This window comes from Odontesthes bonariensis, chromosome 13 (assembly GCF_027942865.1).
Source record: "Odontesthes bonariensis isolate fOdoBon6 chromosome 13, fOdoBon6.hap1, whole genome shotgun sequence".
Classification (NCBI taxonomy): domain Eukaryota; kingdom Metazoa; phylum Chordata; class Actinopteri; order Atheriniformes; family Atherinopsidae; genus Odontesthes; species Odontesthes bonariensis.
In genome coordinates this window covers 31,862,928-31,884,274 of record NC_134518.1, presented here as the reverse complement: position 1 = coordinate 31,884,274, position 21,347 = coordinate 31,862,928, and the positions used below count along the sequence as shown (strand labels likewise).

Below are 21,347 nucleotides of genomic sequence, written 5' to 3'. Positions count from 1 at the left end.
GACAGACTCGCAGCTCTCAATGAAAGCTGTATTCCTTTCCATCCCGTCACTCTCCACCATCTCAAAACTGACAATTTAATGATTTTACCAGCTTCCTATGAAATCCCATTGCACGGCGGGAAATGACAGATTTGAAGTCCAGCCGGAGAGCTATATTATAGATGATTTGACAGGGCTAGTAGAATATTTTTCTTTTTTTTCCCCCCTCCTTCATTGCCACTGCGTTGCTGGCAGGGAGAAGCCTCTCATTCAGAGCACACGAGACAATTTCAACTTTCAGGGCCATTTTGGACCCTGGTATTGTAAATCACAACGAGCAGTAAAGTGTAATTACAAACCATGAAAACCTTAAGTTGAGCTACCAGTGGTTTGGAGGAGTTATCATTATCATCATCATATGATGGTGCAAAAAAAGAGGAAAAGCCCAAATGTGTACGCAGCTTTCGGCTGTAAGATTCCAGGATATAAATGCAGTTGAATATGTGACATATGTCCATACTATATGGGGTTCAGATTTCAATTCTTACCATCCCAGCTCTTCTGGCGATGACCGTGTGGAACTGCCCATCTGAAACTTTTATCATGGTCATCAGTTTATACGTTCCACTGCCCAAGTTAAAAGAGAAGCGCATCTGTCCTTCGAAGATCTCCAAAGCCAGAAACTCTGCCTTGTCTCCAGTCTGGTTATCGTGGTTGTACATAAGCAGCGCGTTGCTCTTCAGAGTGGCAAACTTGATATATATGTAGTTATTGTTGGGATCCAGGGAGGGGAACTCCATGTAGGAGAGCTCCTCAAAGCCATAGCTGTTTAGTTCGCAGTGTTTGCCAAAAACCCCTGTGGACGAAAACAGACCGAAGGGTGAATCAGAGAGGAAACCAATGAATGATTCACGGTGCTGCTACGATAAAAATATCTACAGATAGAACTGAATCTTTACCAAGGGTTGTTAAACGCTCTATTCATATTAACAAAAGCAGATGTTACAGCTGTCAGATGACGATCTTTAAAAAGTAACAAGCTTTCTTCCCAAATTATAGAGCTTTTCATGAGAACGGGAATACAGAGCATGAAAAATGGTGGCAAAAATATGAAATGAGTGTCGACATTTGCTTAAGAAACTATGAAAGAATGGGATCTTTTTTCTCTGTTGAGTGAAATTATTCCATCTTGCTTTTCTATTCACCGGGCCTCTTTAAACCCAGAAAGTTTCCTCTAATTACTTACCAAATGGACAATGACAGTAATATCCATCCACTCGATTCTGACAGGACCCGCCATTAAAACAAGGGTTACACTCACAGTGATTGATGATGGAATCACACGTTTTGCCTGGGTTCATAGAACAACACAAATTAAAATGAATGGGGTGGCAGACAACACAGAAAAAGCCTCCAGGGGAACACAGTTCACCTTCCCCCTCAGGCCAAGTCATGCAGGCCTTTCATCACCTCGCAGCTGAGAAATGCACTGCAAAGAAAATCTTACTGTGTAGTCAGCCTTAAAATCGTATTCAATCAGCCATTAAATATAAAACAGGAAGTTGGGAATTCACCTGTTTTAGTGCCGTTTAAAAAATGCCTTCATGTATGTGATGCTATTTTGAAAACCACATTACTGGTCCAAGATTACATCATTTCATCCACACCAACATCTTGAAACTTTAATAGGAAAAAAGAAATGATCTCATTCAATTGGCTGATTCTTCTCACTGAGAATAATCAGGCTTTCTAGCTTACTGCAAGATCAGATTGCTCTGGGTTGTTGTGGATCAGGCTGTTATTTTTCGTTGCAGTGCACAGCTGAAATGCTGAAATGTACATGAATGGCTGCCACACATGCAGGCAAACTTAAAAGTTTACAGGTTTGACATCATGATAGGGAATGTGACACTGATGATACAACTAAGAGAGCGAAATGACGCACGGCACATGGCACAACGGAGAAGGACTGACACTGAACTTTGGAAATATGCTTAATGCTGTAAATCCTGAGACAAGTTGCTTAATGGAGATGAATTCTGCTGCCAAATCCAGTCGGGGGAAAACAGGAAGTGGAGAGTTCACGGTGAGGGCATACAAACTACTGTAAGTCAATCTGTGCATTTCTGCAGGAGGGTCATTCATCTTGATGAAACCTAAAGTTTTGTGGTAATTTTTTATCGTAATAAAAAGGGACAGTAATGACTCGACTCGAGGCAAATCGCCTTCTGCAGCCCACTCTGAAAATGTCTTTCAGATGCTGTAGGCCGGACATCATACAGTATCCAAATGACCGGTCTAAGTATTTCCACTCAGAACCCACTGCCCCTTTTATCAGGGCCGATAATGCTGTGTATTCATTATATTTCGTAATTATAAGGCCCGATTGAATCTTTTATAAAGCTGCTCGTTTGTCAAACAACTCAAAACACGGTTAAATCCTGAATCCTTGATTAAGAAATCCCTGTGTATACAGTTAGATTAGGAATGTGTCTGTGTGTGGTCATGGCTGCATGCGCATGAAGGCCCACGACGAAAGGGGATACTGGTCAGCAGTGTGAATAGTCAAGACTTAAGTTCTGACTAGGGTCAGCTTAGTATCATCCTTCTTATTAAAGCAAACATGGCAGCTGATATGCATCACAGCTGATACCCACAGACAAGCAATCAGAAAACCAAACTGTTTTTGGCAGCCTGGCCTAAATGCTATGGCTACAACACCTCCTGGAAACATTCAGAAGCAAATATTTTTATTGGACCTAATGCTATGTGTGACTACATTATTGCGAGTATCCCCATGTGATTTTTCCAGGCTGTGTGGACTGATATAAAATGTGAGTAGTACCTGCAAATCCGGATTTACACAGACAGTTGAAGCCGCCGGGGAAGTTCTGGCACAGCGCCCCATTCTTGCAGGGGTTGGAAAGGCATTCATTGATATCCCTCTCACAGGCCATTCCGGTGAAACCCTCAGGACAGGTGCAGGAGAAACCCCCGACCAGATTGTGGCAGGTGCCGCCGTTATGGCAAGGCGATGGCTGACACTCGTCAATGTCTGTCTCACACAGAGCTCCTGCGTATCCGGGCCTGCAGCTGCAGGCGTACGGCTGCAGGGGGTGGTTGGAAACCAGGATCACAGGGACACTTTCTTCTGTCTTCATATCAGGCCCGACACTGAGACGCCGCTTGCAGCTGCCTCCATTCTGGCACGGGTTGCGTGTGCATGGATCATGGTCCACCGCATCTATTTGCACCCCACTCTGTCTGTATAAAATGTCTTTGATACTCTGGAAGAATGTGGCCACGCCACTGGGGTTCACATATTGTCCATGGCCCCGTTTCACAGCTGCCATCAGGAAAGTCTGATTGTTGAGCTCAAACGCTCCATAAAGCAGAACCCCTGTGCCTAGTCCTGCAAGCTGAGAGTTGGCAATGCGTAAGAAGCTGAGGTAGTGGTTGGTGAGAAAGCTTTTGACTCCTTCAGAGTGGAGCCGGATAAGTATGCTGTTGTCCACGGTGGCATTGGTGAAGCCCGTGAAGAAAACTCTGGCTGTATTACTGACTGAACCGTGGACCCCATCACTGCTGCGGATGGTTAGTTCAAACGTTCCATCGGTTGAACGGGCTTTAGAGTTGAGGTTGCAGGTTCCTGTCGGAATACTAAACAGACCAGAGGACGGAGGGATGAGGGAGCAGTGAAATCTGTCATGAATGTCAGGGTCTTGTGGTTTGACATCTCCCAAAGAGCCTCCAGGAAACATGTTTCCAAAGTAGTGGACAAAGATTTCCATTGACCGCGGCTCTGAAGGATTGTCATTCTGATCGTTTATTTTGACGTGAACGGTTCCTGTGGAGGACATTTGAGGCACACCAGAGTCCTTGATCACAACATAGAGGTAGAAGTCACTAATCTGCTCTCTGTCTATCTCCCGACTGGTGCTTAACGCCCCAGCTGAACTGAGGCTGAAGTAGCTGTTGGCAGAGCCAGAGCTCAGGAGCCTGTATAAGAAAGGGCCTTGGTTGGGTGGCAGATCTGTGTCAGAGGCAGTCAGTGTTGTAACTGCAGTCCCAGCTCTCTGGTTTTCCATTACCTCGGCATAGGTGTTTGTCAAAGTAGGACCATTATCGTTGATATCTTCCAGATTTACGACCAGAGTGGCACTTCCGGTGGCTGGAGGTGTGCCAGTATCCACAGCCAGAACGGTGAGATTGTACACGGGGGTTGTTTCTCTGTCCAGCTCTGCAGCTACAGAAACTTGGCCTGTTTTTGGGTTGATTGTAAAAACATTTTTATCAAAATCAGGAGCAATGGAGTAAGAAAATCTGCTCCAGCTTGGGACAGAGTCCGAGTCCTCGGCACTCACAAAGGTAACCAGACCACCTGCTGACAGACCCTCACTAACTTGCACATCATACAGCTCTTGGGTAAAAACAGGTGGATCATTGGCATCTAGAATAGTGATATTCACAAACACCTCATCGATATCTGCCCCACGGATGCTTCCTGCGTTCTTCGCCAACACCTTTAGAGAAATCTTTTCTTCCTTCTCACGGTCCAGAGTACCTGTGACATAAATCTGGCCGGTTTTCTTGTTGATGCCAAAGCCCTTCTTTCTGCTCTTTCCAAAAATGAGGTAGTAAACGGCTCCGTCCTCTCCTTGGTCACGATCACTGGCGAAAACCTCTCCGATCACTGTGCCTTTTGGAGCGGCTTCAGAGATTTCAAAGTAGTACTGTTTGGAGACAAAGCGGGGAACGTATTCGTTGGCTCCCTTCAGCTGAATATTGACATTGGCGAAGCTGCAGCGTTCTTCGTCTGGGACATTGAAGGCCTTCACTGTTAAATGGTAGACTTGCTTGGCTTCATAATCCAAGAAGCCCTGGGTGGTGATGGTGCCCCTGTTGGGGTCAATGACAAAGAGGTCACTGTCTGATGACTGAATCACATAAGCCATGACTGCGTTGGCGCCTGAATCGCGGTCTATGGCGTTCATTTTCAGCACGGTGGTGCCACTGGGAACATTCTCCTGCACAATGGGGAAGTACTCGTCAGGATCGAACACGGGAGGGTTGTCGTTCACGTCAGTCACATGCACTGTGACAGAGACATGGCTTGTTTTTGCAATCCAGCCACCATCAGTGGCTGAAACTCTAAGCTCGTGTTGTTGCTTGTCTTCAAAGTCCAGAGGACGAGCGAGAGACAACACTCCTGTTTTGCTATTAAGTGCAAACACACCGTTGTCGTTGCCTGAAGTAATGCTGTATGTAATAAGGCCATTCATCTCTTTATCTTTGTCTCTGGCAGACAGAGTCCTTATTGCTGTTCCCACAGCGAGGCTTTCAGGTACAGTAGCTGAGATTTGGCTTTGTGAGAACTCAGGTGTGTGGTGATTTTCCTCTGTGACTGCAATTCTCACTGTTGTCTGTGCTGACAATGGAGGATTTCCTCTGTCACTGGCCGTGACGTCGATGTGGAAAATCTTATTCACATCAGATGTGAGGGAAGAGGCAACAGTAATCCATCCACCGGTCTTATCTAATTTGAATTTACTGGAACTGTTTCCTCCTGTTATTGAGAATTCAACCTCAGAATTAAGGCCAAAGTCTTTTTTGTCGTGAGCTCCAACCCTTATGAGTCTGGTGCCAACCTTCACACTTTTAGTTACAGGTGTGAAGTAGCTCGATGAATCAAACTGAGGAGGGTTATCATTGCTGTCGACAATGTTTACAATTACTGTAGTCTCACTCATCAAAGGCTTGACTGCTCGGTCTGAAGCTGTGACAATGAAGCTGTGGCGATTTATATTTAGACTCGTAGCCCCTGTGGAGTTCTGATACTTCAACTGCTGCTTGACGAATACTTCTCCGGAGCTGGCGTTGATTCTGAAATACTCTGACTGCGATCGAATGAAATAGAAAAGTTTGCCATTGAAACCCTCGTCAGGATCACTGGCAGACACCTGTGTGACCAGAGAGCCGACCTCCTTGAGCTCAGGGTAGTCAAGATAGTAAGATGGCCGACTAAATCTGGGAGCATTATCATTAATATCTGTAACGAACACGGTTACGTCTGTGCTTACTGTCCAGCCAGAGTCATGTGCGGACACTTTGACAATGTAGTGATCAGTGTCTTCCCTATTGAGTGGTCGACTAATTGTTATGTCTCCTGTGTTTGAATTAATATTGAATGGAAGGCTGGTATCTGTAATCGAATATCGGCTAATGGCATTTGAACCGGCATCCTCATCTGTGGTGGTGACTCTGGTGACAGTGTAACCCACAGGTGCATTTTCAGCCACTGTAGCACTAAAAATCTTAGAAAACCTGGGCGCATTGTCATTCACATCCAGCACATTTATGTTCACCTTGACCGCTGTGTTTTTTGGAGGCAAACCTCGGTCAGAGGCTTTCACTTTCAGAGTGTACAGCGCCACCTTCTCCCTATCCAGTGGTCTGGTGGTTCGTATTTCACCACTAGCTCGATTGATGCTGAAACTGTTCTCCTTGTTGCCATCAATGATGGCGTACTCCAGCTGTCCGTTAGGCCCGTTGTCCAGATCGACAGCAGAGACCATCAGCACTCGCTGAGGTGAAAGATTCTCCAGTATCTCAGCATGAAAGGGATCCTTATCAAATACCGGGTGGTTGTCATTAACATCGAGCACGGTTATTTCCACTTTTTCATAGGAAGAGTACGGTGGGAAGCCCTGATCCCTGGCTTCAATCCAGAGAACATACTTCTGAATGTGCTCGTAATCCAGAGGATGTCTGATGGACAACTCGCCTGAGAGCTGGTCGATATGAAAGGCGTAATCCAGGTTGCCGCTGGCGATGTAATATGAAAGTGGACCACCCCTCATGGAGGAACCTGTCACCGTTGTTACAATGTGGTTGTTGGGCTGACTCTCTGGGAAAGTGAATGTCCGCTCCCTCAGTTTGATGACGGGGAAGTTTCCTCCTGTGACGAAGCGCACAGTCACGGTGGTCGTATCCGTTTTGGGATTGGCTCCACCGTCTTTAACACGAACTGTAAGGGTAACCTCTGAACTTCCAGTCAGCCTCTCGTTGGCAGTGATGGCACCTCTTACTGGATCAATCTTGAATTTCTCATAGTTGTGCCCCATTAATGAGTAGTGCAGCTGGGCGTTGGATCCAGAATCCTCATCCGTGACAGTAACAGCAAAGACCAAAGACCCTGAAGACACAAATAGGAAGGAATTAGTTTTAAACCACTCAATCTGCACAAAAAGATACTCAAGTTGAGACATATTTTTAAATTCTTGTGAATAACAGTTATTTTAGTGAAAGAGACATAACTATACTATACTATACTATACTATAAAACTAAGAAAATATTCCATGTGGTAAATTCACGTTAGTTATTTTCTTCACCACCTACTAACCTGCTGCAGTGGAGGCGGGGATGTGCGTCACATAGGGGTGGTGGTGGAAGCGTGGAGGGTTGTCATTGATGTCGGCCACCGTCACAGAAACCGTGGCAGAGCTGGACAGGCCCTCGGGCTGCCCTCCATCTGTTGCAACAACCAGCAGCTGGTAATTGGCCCGGTCCTCTCGGTCCAACAGGGAGCTGGTGATAATCTGTCCCGTGGCCGGGTTGATGGAGAACTGGCCGTGTCCTCCGCTCAGGCTGTAGCTGTAGGAGAGATAAAGTGATGTGTTTCAGAAAATGCTAGATTCAAATTTGATTAAAAAAAAAAAACACACTGATCAGGTCTGTATGATAAAGGGATTTTTAGTCTTTCATTCATTCATATAGTGCATATATAACTTTTGTATTTCAAATAGGTTGAAATAAGTTACATGATACAATAGGATTTTTTACTTTAACTTTTACTATTTTTATTACTTTTTGTATAACTTAGATATCTTTATACTGTGTGCCTTATATCTTTTTGTGTATCCCAAGCCAAGAACTCCTGAACTACATTTCATTATGCCTGCATAGTGACAATAAAGATTCTTGATGTATGTATGCTTAACCTTAGAGCACAAACTCAGTGTCTGTGAAGCTAATTCAGTTCCAACAACATGCATTTTATATTACAGTGAGGCATTTGTGTTGTTATTGGTGTCTGTCATGTGAACAGTGATCATCAGGTGAATCGCTCTTCAACAGAGACTGCAAAGCTGCAACACTGAAAATCACTGAGGGGCCTTGCTCACAATTGTCACAATGTGGTCTATAGAGGGCACTGTTTCAAGTTTTAGCAAAGCACATTAAAGAGAAAAATATGCTCAGTAATGGTCACCATATTTTACTCAGGAGACATCAAATCAGTAAGTAAACCGAACGAGGCCTCGAGTTTCATGTTCTATCAAATGCAGCCACTGTTTTCTGCTTCACTGCCCACACAGTCTCTGTGGTTCAGACTGCCTTCCCTGCTGGAGCTGGAACATTCCAACGTCCTTTATTTGATTTATCTTACTCCATTCAATTTATGTTTGTGTGGAACAGGGTAATTACAAAAGAAAAATGATTAAAAACTCAATACCTAGAAAAATATATAACAAACTATGCAAACAAAACATGGCATACATAATAGACTGTAACATAAAACTCATCAGGGCTGGGGGGGCCACTCTCTTTTGCTTTCAAACAAATATCACGTTTCATCCTGTATCTCATGAGTCTCCAGCAGGACCCCAGACATAAATGTAAACTGACACATACATGTACACACCAGTGCGTATTTTGAAAAGGTTTCCTGAAAAAGCATCCCCCTCCAGAGATAGGACGACAAATTGCAGAACAACGTGTGAACCAAGGGTGGATGCGAAGCTTATTTGGACATCATCACCAATATAAACTGTCCACACATGCTTGTGGTCAGAATATAGTCTATGTTTGGGGCTTAAGTTTAAAGAGCTGTGAGAATCAAAAACCAATAACTGAAGGTAACCGGTTCTGGTCTCCATTAAGGACCTGGAACCCCCTGGAACCCCCCGATGGGCACATCTCATACTGTCATAGACAATTAACATCCTCATTACTTTGTTTTGGGAAACTGGAACATGCTGTGGTACCCCCAATGTGTACTCAGTGGGGTTACTGAGAAAAGAGGAGGGGTTGGACCTGAGTCAGCGTCCGGCTTGAGAGAGACTGGCCAGAAGCTCTAAAAAGCTCCCCCACGGAGGGGGCCGTGAGCGTGAAAAAGCTGTGGTCCAAGCTTGTTAACTACAGCCCAAAACAAAGACTTTGGGGGTTGACTATAACTCTACACTTTACAAATAAGCTTCTGTTGTCAAATGCAGTGTAAAATTGGGAATTTCACGAAATCTGGTGTTAAGATGAAGCATTTAACTGAAGGCTCGAGGAAAGCCAAACCCCCATCTTGTATGGCCTTGAAAGGGTATAAAATGGCAGCAACGCAAAATTGGTTACTCACAGTGGAACTGTAGAGAATGACCCAGATCTCCAATGGATTTGATAAAATTCATTCCATAAGAGTTATGGACAGATAAGATTGACTTCTGAGTAAATGTGTTTGTAAATAAGTGAAACGAAACAGTGTATTTTAGCTTCTTCCTCTGGTGATTTAATGGAATGTAGCTACAAATCTAAAGAGGCGATTTTATGGCAACTCCTCCCAAAGGCTTCTTCCCTCCTGACTGGTGGGGAATCAGGCTTATAAACACACCTTATCTGATGAGTGATTTAAGAGAAACTGTTGGTGGAAAATAAAAATAGATTATTAGAAAACGTGAGCATTGGTTATTGTACCTTATAACACCGTTGACGCCCACGTCTGCATCTGAGCTGTTGACCAAGAGCACGTCTGTCCCTGTGGGGGCATCCTCTGTGATAGTGGTGTGGAAAGCGGAGGAGGTGAAAATAGGGACGTTATCGTTGACGTCGTCCACCAGAACTGTTACCGTCCCTGTACCGCTCAGAGATGGGGAGCCTGGGGGAGCAGGGAGAATAGGGAAAAGAAAGATTAAGATGCGTCTCAATGGCACTTCATGTCTCCTTCAGTGCACATCCTAAAGAGAAGTTAAAGGTGAAGTTTTCTAACTTGCCAGGACAGAAGCAGCTCTTTAAACAACATTACAAAGTGACAGCATTACAGACTGTTTCTTGCCCCTGCCAACTGGTAAAGGGAACACATATGAACACGATTAAGACTAGAAATATGTTGATTTATTGATCCACACTGAACTAGTTGACACTGTGGGGGCTACGCTGTGGTATCCCAGCTGCATTTAATTCATGCAAATATCTCTGAGCACATATTTGCATTTCTATTGGTTATAATGTCACATCAACACAGCAGAGAACGCACGAAGGGGCTCGATGTCTCTGAAAAAAACAAGTCTTTCAGGCATCCTTCCTGAAGTATTGAACACAGTAGATTTAATCTCCACAGTGAGGAATCTATTTTAAGGTGCGTGGCAGAATAAGACAGTCTGTGGAATCTGAGCAAGGAGAAGTGCTATTTTCAGCCATAATCTAACCATTTTCCTCCCAGAGCGGGTGATGAAACGGGCCTGACTGAGCCCTGTGGGGTTGAGTTTTAATCAATAGGAGATGCAAACGAGCCACATTGCAGAAAAACCTGAGGAAAAAAAGAGATTCAGACATTTGCCTTGCTTGAGCTGCCCTTTATAATCCTTCCTTAAATGGCACGCTAAACTGCCTGATCTATATTTCAAACATAAGCACGAGTTCAGCCTCGTTACTGAGAGTCACACAGTGGGATCTGGGGACATCTTTAAAAGCCTGGAGGTATTTTGAGCCCCTAATGAAGTGCATATGGTTTACAGTGTAAACACTAAAAGCACAGAGAGCACCTGAGGAGAGAACAAGCTGAGATCTGAAAGCAGTAAGAGGCATTTTTACTCTCTCAAACCTAAGGTTGGTGCCTCCCGCTGTTCTCTTCAGGAATCTGCATGAATCCTTCAATTATTATGCGCCAAAATAAGAACATGCAAAATCCCGAGCTTGTGTCTCCTATTTGTGTGTATAAAGCTGTTGAAAACATCAGATGCTTGAAATTACGTACCGTGGAGGCCGGGATTAATAGGAGATAATAAAAAACATTTTATTTGGATAATCACCACAGAAAATCTCTCTTAATGCTGTGCCGTGCAAAAATCAAAATATAAAGAATCTGAGGAAAGAGTGTGCTGAGGGTGGGGGGGTCGGAGAGAAAGCTGGAGGGACTGTGGCTTTATTGCTGAGCCAGCATGGATCATCTTATGAATATGAGAAAACAAGGGGCAGCATTCTTGTTATGCTTTGCACTGCTTCTTCACATTTGGAAGTCAGATAATTATCTTTTCATCAACCTCCTGAAATATTACCTGATGTTAAAATAAATCCTGTCAATTACACTTGTGTCACTGGATGGTAAGAAGAAAAGTTTGTTTTATTGAGATATCGGGGTGAATTGAATAATCTAAGGACTTAGTTTCAATATTTTAGTCAAGCCATAGGTATGTTAGTCAGTTCTTTCTTTTTGTTAACACTGTAAATCTTAATCATGCGACAGATAGGTTCTACGTGGGAAGAAACACGAGTATTGAGGAACCAAAACTATCAAACGGCTCTGAAAAGTGACTTCAATCACTTGCAGAAGCCTCTTCTCGCATTTAAAAAAAGGATGTAGGGGGAGAGGTAGCACAAAAGCAAGAATTTATGCTATCAATGACACCCACAGATGCTCCTAAGATTAGCATGAAGTATTGAACAAATACTGCACAACTCATGGCAATAAATTTGACCAGAAATCCATTTAACTAAATATCAATGCTAGTAATGCTAACAGGTGCTAATGGCCACAAGTGCTGGAAACTCTTGTTTGATTAATAGCCATGAAATAAACAGGATTACACGCAGTAAATGTTTTCCATAACAAAAACGTTCAGACTCATAAAAGAAGTAAACCAAAAATGCAATAAAATGTTGTCCAAACTGTCCAAAATTAGCATTAGCAAAACATTGAGCAAGCTTGTATTACTTGCTTTGAACACATCTTGTGTTGTGACAAAGAAGTACAAAGGTATATAGATCAATACAGAGGATGCACCAGCAGGGTACAGTACAACATAAAAGCCCTGTTAAGGTGTACTTGAATGCAAAGAAACAAAATCCCTCGCAAGTGCTGGAGCTGTTCTTGCTGACTGTAAACTATGACCTCCCTGTGGCCAGAGAGCAAAAAGAGAATTTTCTTGTGAACATCAACATATCCGAGCATCATTGTGGGGTTTGTAGACCACCACAGCTTCTTCCAGGAGGGGAGGGGATTCCTCACAAAATAGTTTAGTTTACTGGAATATCACATCACAGCCTGGCTTTCTGATAATAAACAGACATTTGACCTGAAACTCGTTATGTATCCAGGTTTTTCTGGTCAGAACAGAAGTGACTAACGTGCACATTCAGAATAAACACAGCTGAATTCCAAAAGCAAAACAAATGACACAAACAGATGTATCAGTATACATTTTTTTATTCCCAAAGAGAACCAGAAAACCGTACAACACTAATCTTTAGTGACTAAGGACCAATGTGAGTCATCTCTCTTAGACTTTGCTGACTTTTGAAGATGTGTTTATAACCATATAGAGTCAATGTTGAAATTAAGGTGATTATGGATATTTCAATCTTTAAAAATATTTGGGATTCAGAGAATCCTGCTTGTAAACTAAATGCTCTAAAATCATTGTCAATTTACAAAGTTACATCTGACCACAAATTTGGTGTTAAACACAAATGATCAACTGCCCAAGAAACACAATCCAAACATTAAAGTCTCCCCCTGCTAAAAATCAAGCCTTTTTTACCCTGTTAACATAAACATGTGGTGTTTTTTATGCATTAAATAAACAGCAACGCATAATTAGGGATCAATATGGCTGGGGATTTCTGCTTTAAATATGCCGAGCACCACTCCCCTACCATTGAAAGGCATTGCCAGCCAGCGTGATAGTCCCATATGAACTACAACAACCAGTCTTCACTGTATGCTGACTGGGGTTTGGACAAGCTGGGTGGGGCTCCAGCAAGTTAAATGCAAGTTTTCCTCTGGTTGTTAAAATGATAGATGTGACTTGTTCTGTTTGTGGTTGCGACTGCATAAAATGATATTTTGTAAATACCAAATAGCCTGCGTTAAACATGCGACAGCAGTGGATTCAGTTCGTATGGACACATTGCAGAAATACCAAAGAGGACAGAGGTCCGGAGTCTACATTTTTCAAAAAGCGGTTTCACACATTTGACACAAAAACAGCTTGGATTTGCGACTGAACGATAAAAAGTGACACCGTTCCATCTATTTCTCTGAGACACAATGAAACATGAGCAGGCACGTCCAATATTTCAAATTCTTTTCATGTTTTCTCCCAAGTTGCTGGGGCAGATAGCTCTCCGCCAGCCATGGTTTGCTGCTGTGGTCGCTGGTTCTGGTTGACCAAGGCAGACTGGTGTCTTCCCATGGAAGAGACGGCTCTCATGCAAGCAGGGACTTCTCTCACATACTTTTGAATTTGACACGAAACAGAACCCCCCCCCCAAAAAACGGAAGACACTACGAGTAAGAAAGCGCCTGCTTGGTATTTTTAATTTTTCGATTGTGCTTCCTCTTTGTCTCACTCAAAAAGCCTAGAGTTTTCCTCCGTTTTCTTTGTAAAAACACGATCACATTTGGTTAAAAAAGTCTTGGGGGAAGAAAGGTTTTCCAAGGGAAGTGGCCACCATGTCAAGCTTCTCACATGGCGGCCTTTGGAGCGATGAGTCAAAGGCTGACTGTCTCCCTCCTCCCAGGGCAGACAGGCTCGCCCAGCTGTGCTGAAAATGCGGTTGCTGCATCTTATGTGATTCTGGCACTCAGTGATATAGAGTTAGCAGCCCTGATCATTAATCTATTGCTGTTTGTTGCTTATAATATGAGCCGAGTGGAGTAAGTTTTGCAGAGTCAAATGGACTTTGAGGAAGTCTTAAGAGGAGGAGATAGCATTTTAATAGATCCCCACTTACTGGAAGAGGATGAAGTTGGAAAGTCATGCCCCATTTAAAATTGAGGTCATGAGAGGATTTTTTTTTTACAGCAAAAACTTTAAATTATAGAATTTCAGGAAAACAGATGAGTTTTTAGGGGATGAGGAACAACTGGAGTGGGAATCTCTCCAATCCATACCGATTCATCACACAGCTATCATTTTAATAAACGAGCGCAACATGTGGCTAAGTATCCAAACAGGACACTTAGCCACAACAGGATTACTAAACCAACATCATACTTGACTGCGGCTTTCTAATCCGCCTCCACTTGAGCCCGTTTAAGTACAAAACGTGATTTAATTTGACACGAGTCATTGTTCGGTGGGTTGCCGTGGCAACAATTAAGTTTATCCTCTTAACTGAGGAGCAATCCAAGGCAACAAGGTATCTGTATCACTGGAGTGACCCGCTGCTGCCAGGGCGGAGTGTGTTTGACAGTAAACAATCCGCTAAAGACGGTTGTTGGTCAAAGATGTTACGCACAGGCCTGATAAGAAGCTCTGGGGGCTAAGTGGCTTTGTATACAAAAGTCAATAGCTCCAACCAACTGAGCGCGTGAGGAAAATATTTGTTTCTGCATATCGAGCCAGCTTCTGGATCAACGAAGAGCGCTGTGTTTGCATTTCAATGGTATTGTTTCCCCACTAAGAGCGGAAGGAGACCAAACTACAAGGCCGTCCCTGCCCTCCTTCCAGGCATTTCACTTCTGCACAGGATGTGATGTCACAACCTGTTTACTGCCTCAAGAGAATCAACAGGCTCCTCTGCCGGGGACCTTTGGCCTCGACCTCTGTCGCCGTTAGACTGTGAGGCACAGGGCGCAGTTAATCCCCAGTAAGCGCAGAACAGAGACACCCCACCCCCTTAGCCAAGACCTAAACTATGCTCCCCTAATCCCGTCGCCCCCATGATGCTCTTCGGTGCAAACTTGAACCTGTGCTGACCCTGCTGTCGTGGTCAGACATCAGCTAAAACAGCATTTTTAACATCTTTCTTGGTGTATTGCTTCTCTCAGCATCATGCGCCCCTGTGCAGCCTCAGGATGTGCCTTTTAAGCCCGCTAAGGCTCGCTGATATCACATATCCCCTGGCAGCTGTTACTGTAACCCCTCCAAACCTCCACCCCATGTGTAAATAGTTCAGATATATTTTGTTACATTGCGTGGGATGACAGATTTAGTCGAGGAACACTATATCTTGGCAGGTATGCAAATGTATGTAAATGACAGTTGTTTGAAATAGTTATGGTTTGGGTGAGACATTCTTGAGTTTTATATGACGACGGCTGCTAAATAACGGGGTTAACATCGCAGCTGAGTATGTCGTCTGCTTCCGATTCTTATATTTCCTCTGAATATCGTACCTGGAATAGAAAAAGAAGTAATAGCAGAGCTTTTTTTTTTATGTAGAAAATGACCTCCGTACCCTTTTTTTTTATTTTTATGGAGAGAGTGACTCAACAGGAGAGGAATGCTCTCCAAGAGTGCTGAGAAATGCCAGCATCTCCTCCATCTTTTGCTGGCAAATCACAGGGATGAGTGTCAGGGTCAATAATGCAGACGGCTGCAGGGGAGGAGGGTGTCACACCTCGAGCATGGTAGGGATACAGCAGGGAAATGGGCCTATATCTGGAAGTGCACAATCTGGCCCATCCCTGTACGACAGATGACATCATTTTACCATGGAAAGAGAGCTGGTGGAAATTTGTAGTGGGAAGTCAGCTGCCTACCGGCGGCTGCCATTCACTGTGGTGAGACAAGTATTTTTCCACTGGCAAATCCTGTCCCCAGACCCTTTCTTCTTTCTCTTTTTGTAGTTGGGTAAATTTTACACCCCTTATAGGATTGCATTAACAGCAGCCTGCTTATTCACCTATTTTTTTTTTTACCTGTGTTCCAAGGTTTAGTCTCCATGAAACGAATCTATCCAGCAAAGTGTTCACTGGTAAAATGTTTGCACCACTATGTGTGAAGTGCTGCAATTTGCAGATCACTTGTGACCAAATCAGATGAAGCAACCGACCTTTTCTCTGTCTCAACATCGCACCATGAGCATAATCTTATTTCAGGGTTAAACCTCAGGTCAGCAAACCGCCACAACCCAACACTCTCCGGGTGATTATACCCTGTCATCATTGTTTTTACTTCAAGCTGAGATCTTAACACCACTGATCAAGTTTTAGAACTCTCCAATCGTTTTTTTTATTATTTTGGTTTGGAACCAGCTGCCACTCATTGCTCATGAGCCAGCGAAATGTCCGGACATATTTGGACCAAATTCACCCCTGTGCTTGTTAAAGCAGATTCGGGTCCAGAGAGGAATTCAGAGAAAAACAAAGAAACAAAGACAACAGCGGACTTTGTGGCACCATTATTCTACGAGGCGCTTGACTCCCTTTATGGAAGCTGAACCTTTGTGATAACCCTGCCTCCAAGATCGAGTGTTCGGGCCTCAGGAAGACATCACACTGATGGAATTCCGATGAATGCTTTTATCCTATAAGCTGCCATTACGCAGGGGGATAAAGTCAAAAGACACTGGCGTCAGTGCACCTTGTGTCACACAAAAGCAACCCAACTTGTCGGCGATCTCAAAGCGCTCCTTACAAACACTATTACCATTTAATTAAAAGCAGCACATTCCCTACAGATCTGGTAATGACACAGTTGGGGCACTGACAGCCAAAGCACATTTCTTTCATTGATATTTCACAATACATTATGACATATTTCACTGTCGCAAATACACTGGGAAAAATGCCCCTCCAAAAATAAGTAAAAAAAACAACAAATATGAGATGTTTTTGCTTGAAATAAGCAAAAAAATCTGCCATTGGAACTAGTGAAAATCGGCTTGTCAAGATTTCTTGAAATAAAATGTGATATTTAGGACTTTTGAGTTAAAAGTGATCTTGAAATTAGCTTAAAAACCTCTTCAAATGAAAAAAAAAAGCTTGTTTCATGTGAAATATGACTCAAACTAAGATGTTTTCAAGACTTTTTCACTTAACAAGATATTCCAGATGTATTGTATTAAAACAAGTCCCTATATCTGGCTGAAATGGTACTTGTTAGGCAATTGTGTCTTATATCAAGTGTAATGAGATACTCAATGAGAAAAATATACTTGGTAAGATTTAGATTTTTTCAAGTGTATGATCAGATCTAAGATCTTTGTTTGATGGAGAACCCGGTATAACCCCAAAGAAGCTGCACCCTAATTAACAAGCTGGGACTCGAGCAGACCAGCTGACCATCTGCTGCCTCCTCCTCCGTTGCAAAGATCCACACCCAGTTTTCTCTGTAAGCCTCTCAGCCTAGAAAGCATTGTCTAGCATAAGCATATGGCAAGGTCTAAGCACCTTATCAGTGTACATTACCACTGAACAAATCGCATAAACCTCCAGCAAGGTGACGTGGCCATACTTTATGAACTGAATGCATGTGCTAATTACAATTAAGCTTAGTGTTTTCTGACCGCTCTGAGGGTGCGTGCTGCTGTGAGGGCCTCGCGGGGGGCCGCTTTGAAGCAAACAGCAGCAGCACCCACCTCCTGGGAAAAGCTGCGAGTCGCCCTGAGTTGCTCAGTCTAAGCTGTGGTAAGAAGCAGGTTTGAGTGTCTTTGCTGGCACAGGAGATAATCTCTTCCTTCAATATATGACTGGCTGATTTTTCATCAAAAACTAGAATTGCACTGAGCTTCGCACAGGAAGGATAAAGCTGTGATGTCCAAACAGCCGGGTTTATTAAACTGGGAAGTTCAGAACGGGCTGACTTAAAGAAGACGGATGAATGTGTAAATTTATGAGACAGGCCCTCTGTTGCCTGAAGCTTAAGGCTAAACGGTTAATTACGGTTTATGGACTGCAGCTAGATTGTGCTCTTAAGGGACAGCGTAAATAAAACACATCATTACTCAGGGGAGAGAGAATTGGCTGCCAATGAGGCAAAATTGACATTTTTCTGCCTCTGAGAACCTGTTGCTTTGCGACAAAGCTTCTTTTAATGCAGCCCTGTCCAACACTCATGAAAGGCCTCGTGGAGCTGAGTGCAGTGTGCGAGCTGTCCCACTGCACAGTTTGCCAAACATAACAGAGTAAACAGAGGTTTTCTCACAGTTAACAAGCAACACAGTGAAAGGGATATCTCAGCAGAGCACTCAAAGCTTCAACCCATCACAAAGGGTATAGAATATTTCTAATAATATGGCGATCTCAGAAGCATTCATCAAATTAAACTGATGTTGAACAGCTTACCAGTTATTTATGGAGTGATGTCTGAATGTTTTTGCACGATTTCTTCCCCATGTGTTGCAGAGATATTTTGGTGGTTTGGAAGCATAAAAAAGGCAGAATGACAATAACAAAGTTCAGCTTTTTTCCTCATATTTTAGGGCTTGTGGTTGAATTTAATTAAGTGATTTGCCTTTTGTCTTTTTATTGCAGTGGCACTTTTATTTGCTGTGTTATTGAATATTTAGGATTCCCTATCAAGCGCTGGCAGCACAACTTACTTATAATACAACACTATGATGTTCATACATGGACCACATAATGCTGAAATAAGACTTTGGAAAAGTGTTTAAGAGCAAATCATACATACACGAATATTTTACACACTGAGTTAGTTGGATAGAAAGCGGCTAAAGCTAGTCACGATCAAATTAGTGATGTGCTAACGAGGGTCCTAAAGAAACAGGTAAAAAAGGATAATTAAAGCATGGATTTTGCAGAGCTGAAGTACTAATCATCCAACCCACGCCACCTTTTTAATATCCCAGCACCATTATTAACAAAGCTATTTACAAAAACATTCAGATCCAGCGATTGTTAAAAGCTTTACCGGGGAGTGGAAAAGAGAAAACAGACGATAGGAAAAAACTCTGCAAGACCACATTGTTACTGCAAAGTTTTTAAGAGCTGATCCAGAAAGTTACTGCTCTGTTAAAGTTCATTTGAGGAACCTGATATTTTATTTGGCTAACTCTTATGTTGCCACTAGACTGCAGACTTCTTGAAACCTTCAGAAATGGACTCCATTAGAGATTTATTGCGGCGAGCATTGGACAGTGATCTGGAAACGCCGCTGCCACGTCTTAACGCCACGCTATCAGTGTTCATACTTCCTTTGCTTTGTTTCCGCTTGCATTCGAAACCTGATGACAGTGCGGAGATCGACAGATTATTAGTCAACCAATCGAGTCAGGGGAGTCGGGCTCCAGAAGACTGAAGGGTTTACACGCCAGATTCATGGGAGCCAGTCAAGAGAATAAAAGATCCTGTTTTTAACTGGGAATGGTCATTAAAATTCTTTATCTGCTAAGCCGTCGTTTAGCCCTCAAAAACGTCCCCTCACCCACCATCCAAAAGGCCATATACAAACAGCATGGCACTATGGAGAGATGTGCTGGAAGGATGTGAAAGACATGGGATTTCTATGCGACCGTATCCGCCATAAAAGGCATGGGCCAAGGGATTTACTGTGCCTTCTCTTTAATAAATGTAGTCAAACGCCGTGCATGTCAATGCGCCCCAAGGACGCTCTCACCACCACACGCAGACTCACAAAACCTCAGAGGAAACACACATAATACACAAAGCTAAAGGCGCTAACATGCACAAATCTAGATTTATAAATGTTATAAATCCATCCATCCTCCCTGCCTCTCTCTTAACCATCTGTTCTCCCTTTACTTCATCCATTAAGCTTAAATCTACAATCCATGCGTCCCCCTCTCTCATCCTTTCCTTTATCCAATCAACTATCCATCCTTCCTCCCTCTATCTTGACCATCTATTTTCCTTTCCCCCCATTCATTCTCCCACAATAGTTTATGAATCCTGCATCCTTCTCCCTCATCTGTACATCCATCCATCCACCTTTGCCCTTCATATATTTCTTTCGTTCATACATCCATTTTCTATACCTACTTAATCCAATTCAGGAGCCTATCCTAGCTGCCATTGGGCGAGAGGCAAGGCACGCCCTGAACAGGTCGCCACACAATCCTGCACGCTCACACTCGCTCCTGGGGTCAATTTAGAATCACCAATTTACCTAACATGCATGTTTTTGGACTTCTGTGAGGAAGCCAGAGTGCTCAGAGAGATCCAACACATACCTTGGGGAGAACATGCAAACTCCAGACAGAGAGCTGGGATTTGAACCAGGAATCCTCGAACCGGTTGCTGTGAGGCGACAGTGCTAACCACCACACCGCCGTGCAGCCCATTAATAGTCCCTCTTTGTTTTTCTCAACCCTACCCCTACTCATCCGTCTTCATATCCATTCATCCTCCCTTCCCTCTTTCAACTCCTCTCTTTTTCAGACAACATCTCGGGTGTCCGCACAGACCCTGAGATGGAATCCACACTCCGCATCTCCTTCTCCCAAAACCACCAATCAAAACATGGCCCAGATGAGCCACACAAGAGCTTTTTCACTTTCATCCAAAGCCTTCATTTGGACAGCCGTGGCTCAGCTGGTCGAGTGGCTGTCGTCCAATCACAAGGTGGGCAATTTGATCCCCAGTGCGCCCGTTTGTGGAAGTTAAATAGATGCTGCATACTGTATATAGAGTGCATCAATATGACAAGAAGGGCAGTGTGTGTGGGCGAGTTACAAGCCCCAAACCCCTGAAGAAAAGTGCTTTGTGGAACCCAGACAAGGCTGAAAAAAAAGCTATGAAACACTGTCGAAGTTTGGCCCGAGCTCGTGAGATAACGACACGTAAACTTTAGTCGATGTTGGTCTGGATATGAGCTTCTGTGGAATTTGTTTACTTTCTTTGTAAAGTGCCCTGACGTGATTTTTGTTCTGAATTGGGACTACGTAAATAAACTGAATCAAATGTAATAGATTTAAGTCATTTTTAAACAACAAGCAGTTTGTTTTGTAGATATCATGTGACCCCTAAAACTCACTTTCATATTTTTTTGGAACACTGTTTCACCAGAATGAAAAAAAGAAGCTTCGGGCTACATTAAATTCCTCTTAAAGGATACAATTTACACATAACAACAGTGGATCCAGTGTTTTCTTATTTGAGAAAATTAAGTTAGGAAGATGAAAACAATGGTATTCTAAAGGGAATGACCTATTAAGGCTAATCACATTAAATAAATCCCAATCTGAATAACTGGCCTGTGTAAAAAAAATATGTTTTTTATAACTCCAGATGCTTTCTTACAGCCATTACAACAAGACTGCTTGACAAAGGCATTTCGCTGCAGGACTCGGTTGGAGATCTCATTGTTTTACATTCCTCCAAGCAGGCCAAACTTGTACATTACTCAGCAGCGGCTTAAAAATCTGATTCGCCTGCAGCTGATCCCAGATGTTGGCT

At 43.3% G+C, this 21,347-nt stretch overlaps 1 protein-coding gene across 1 annotated transcript in view; it reads right to left on the bottom strand.

Moving 5' to 3' along the window:
• The window catches only part of fat4 (FAT atypical cadherin 4), a 115,088-nt gene that overhangs the window by 20,990 nt on the left and 72,751 nt on the right, over positions 1-21,347 (bottom strand). Inside the window, exons 7-11 of the mRNA XM_075481949.1 lie at positions 9,722-9,902; positions 7,383-7,633; positions 2,825-7,174; positions 1,226-1,330; positions 528-835 (exon numbers count right to left, since the gene is read on the bottom strand). Coding sequence (XP_075338064.1) covers positions 528-835; positions 1,226-1,330; positions 2,825-7,174; positions 7,383-7,633; positions 9,722-9,902 — 5,195 coding nt within the window. The remainder of the gene's footprint in view (positions 1-527; positions 836-1,225; positions 1,331-2,824; positions 7,175-7,382; positions 7,634-9,721; positions 9,903-21,347) is intronic.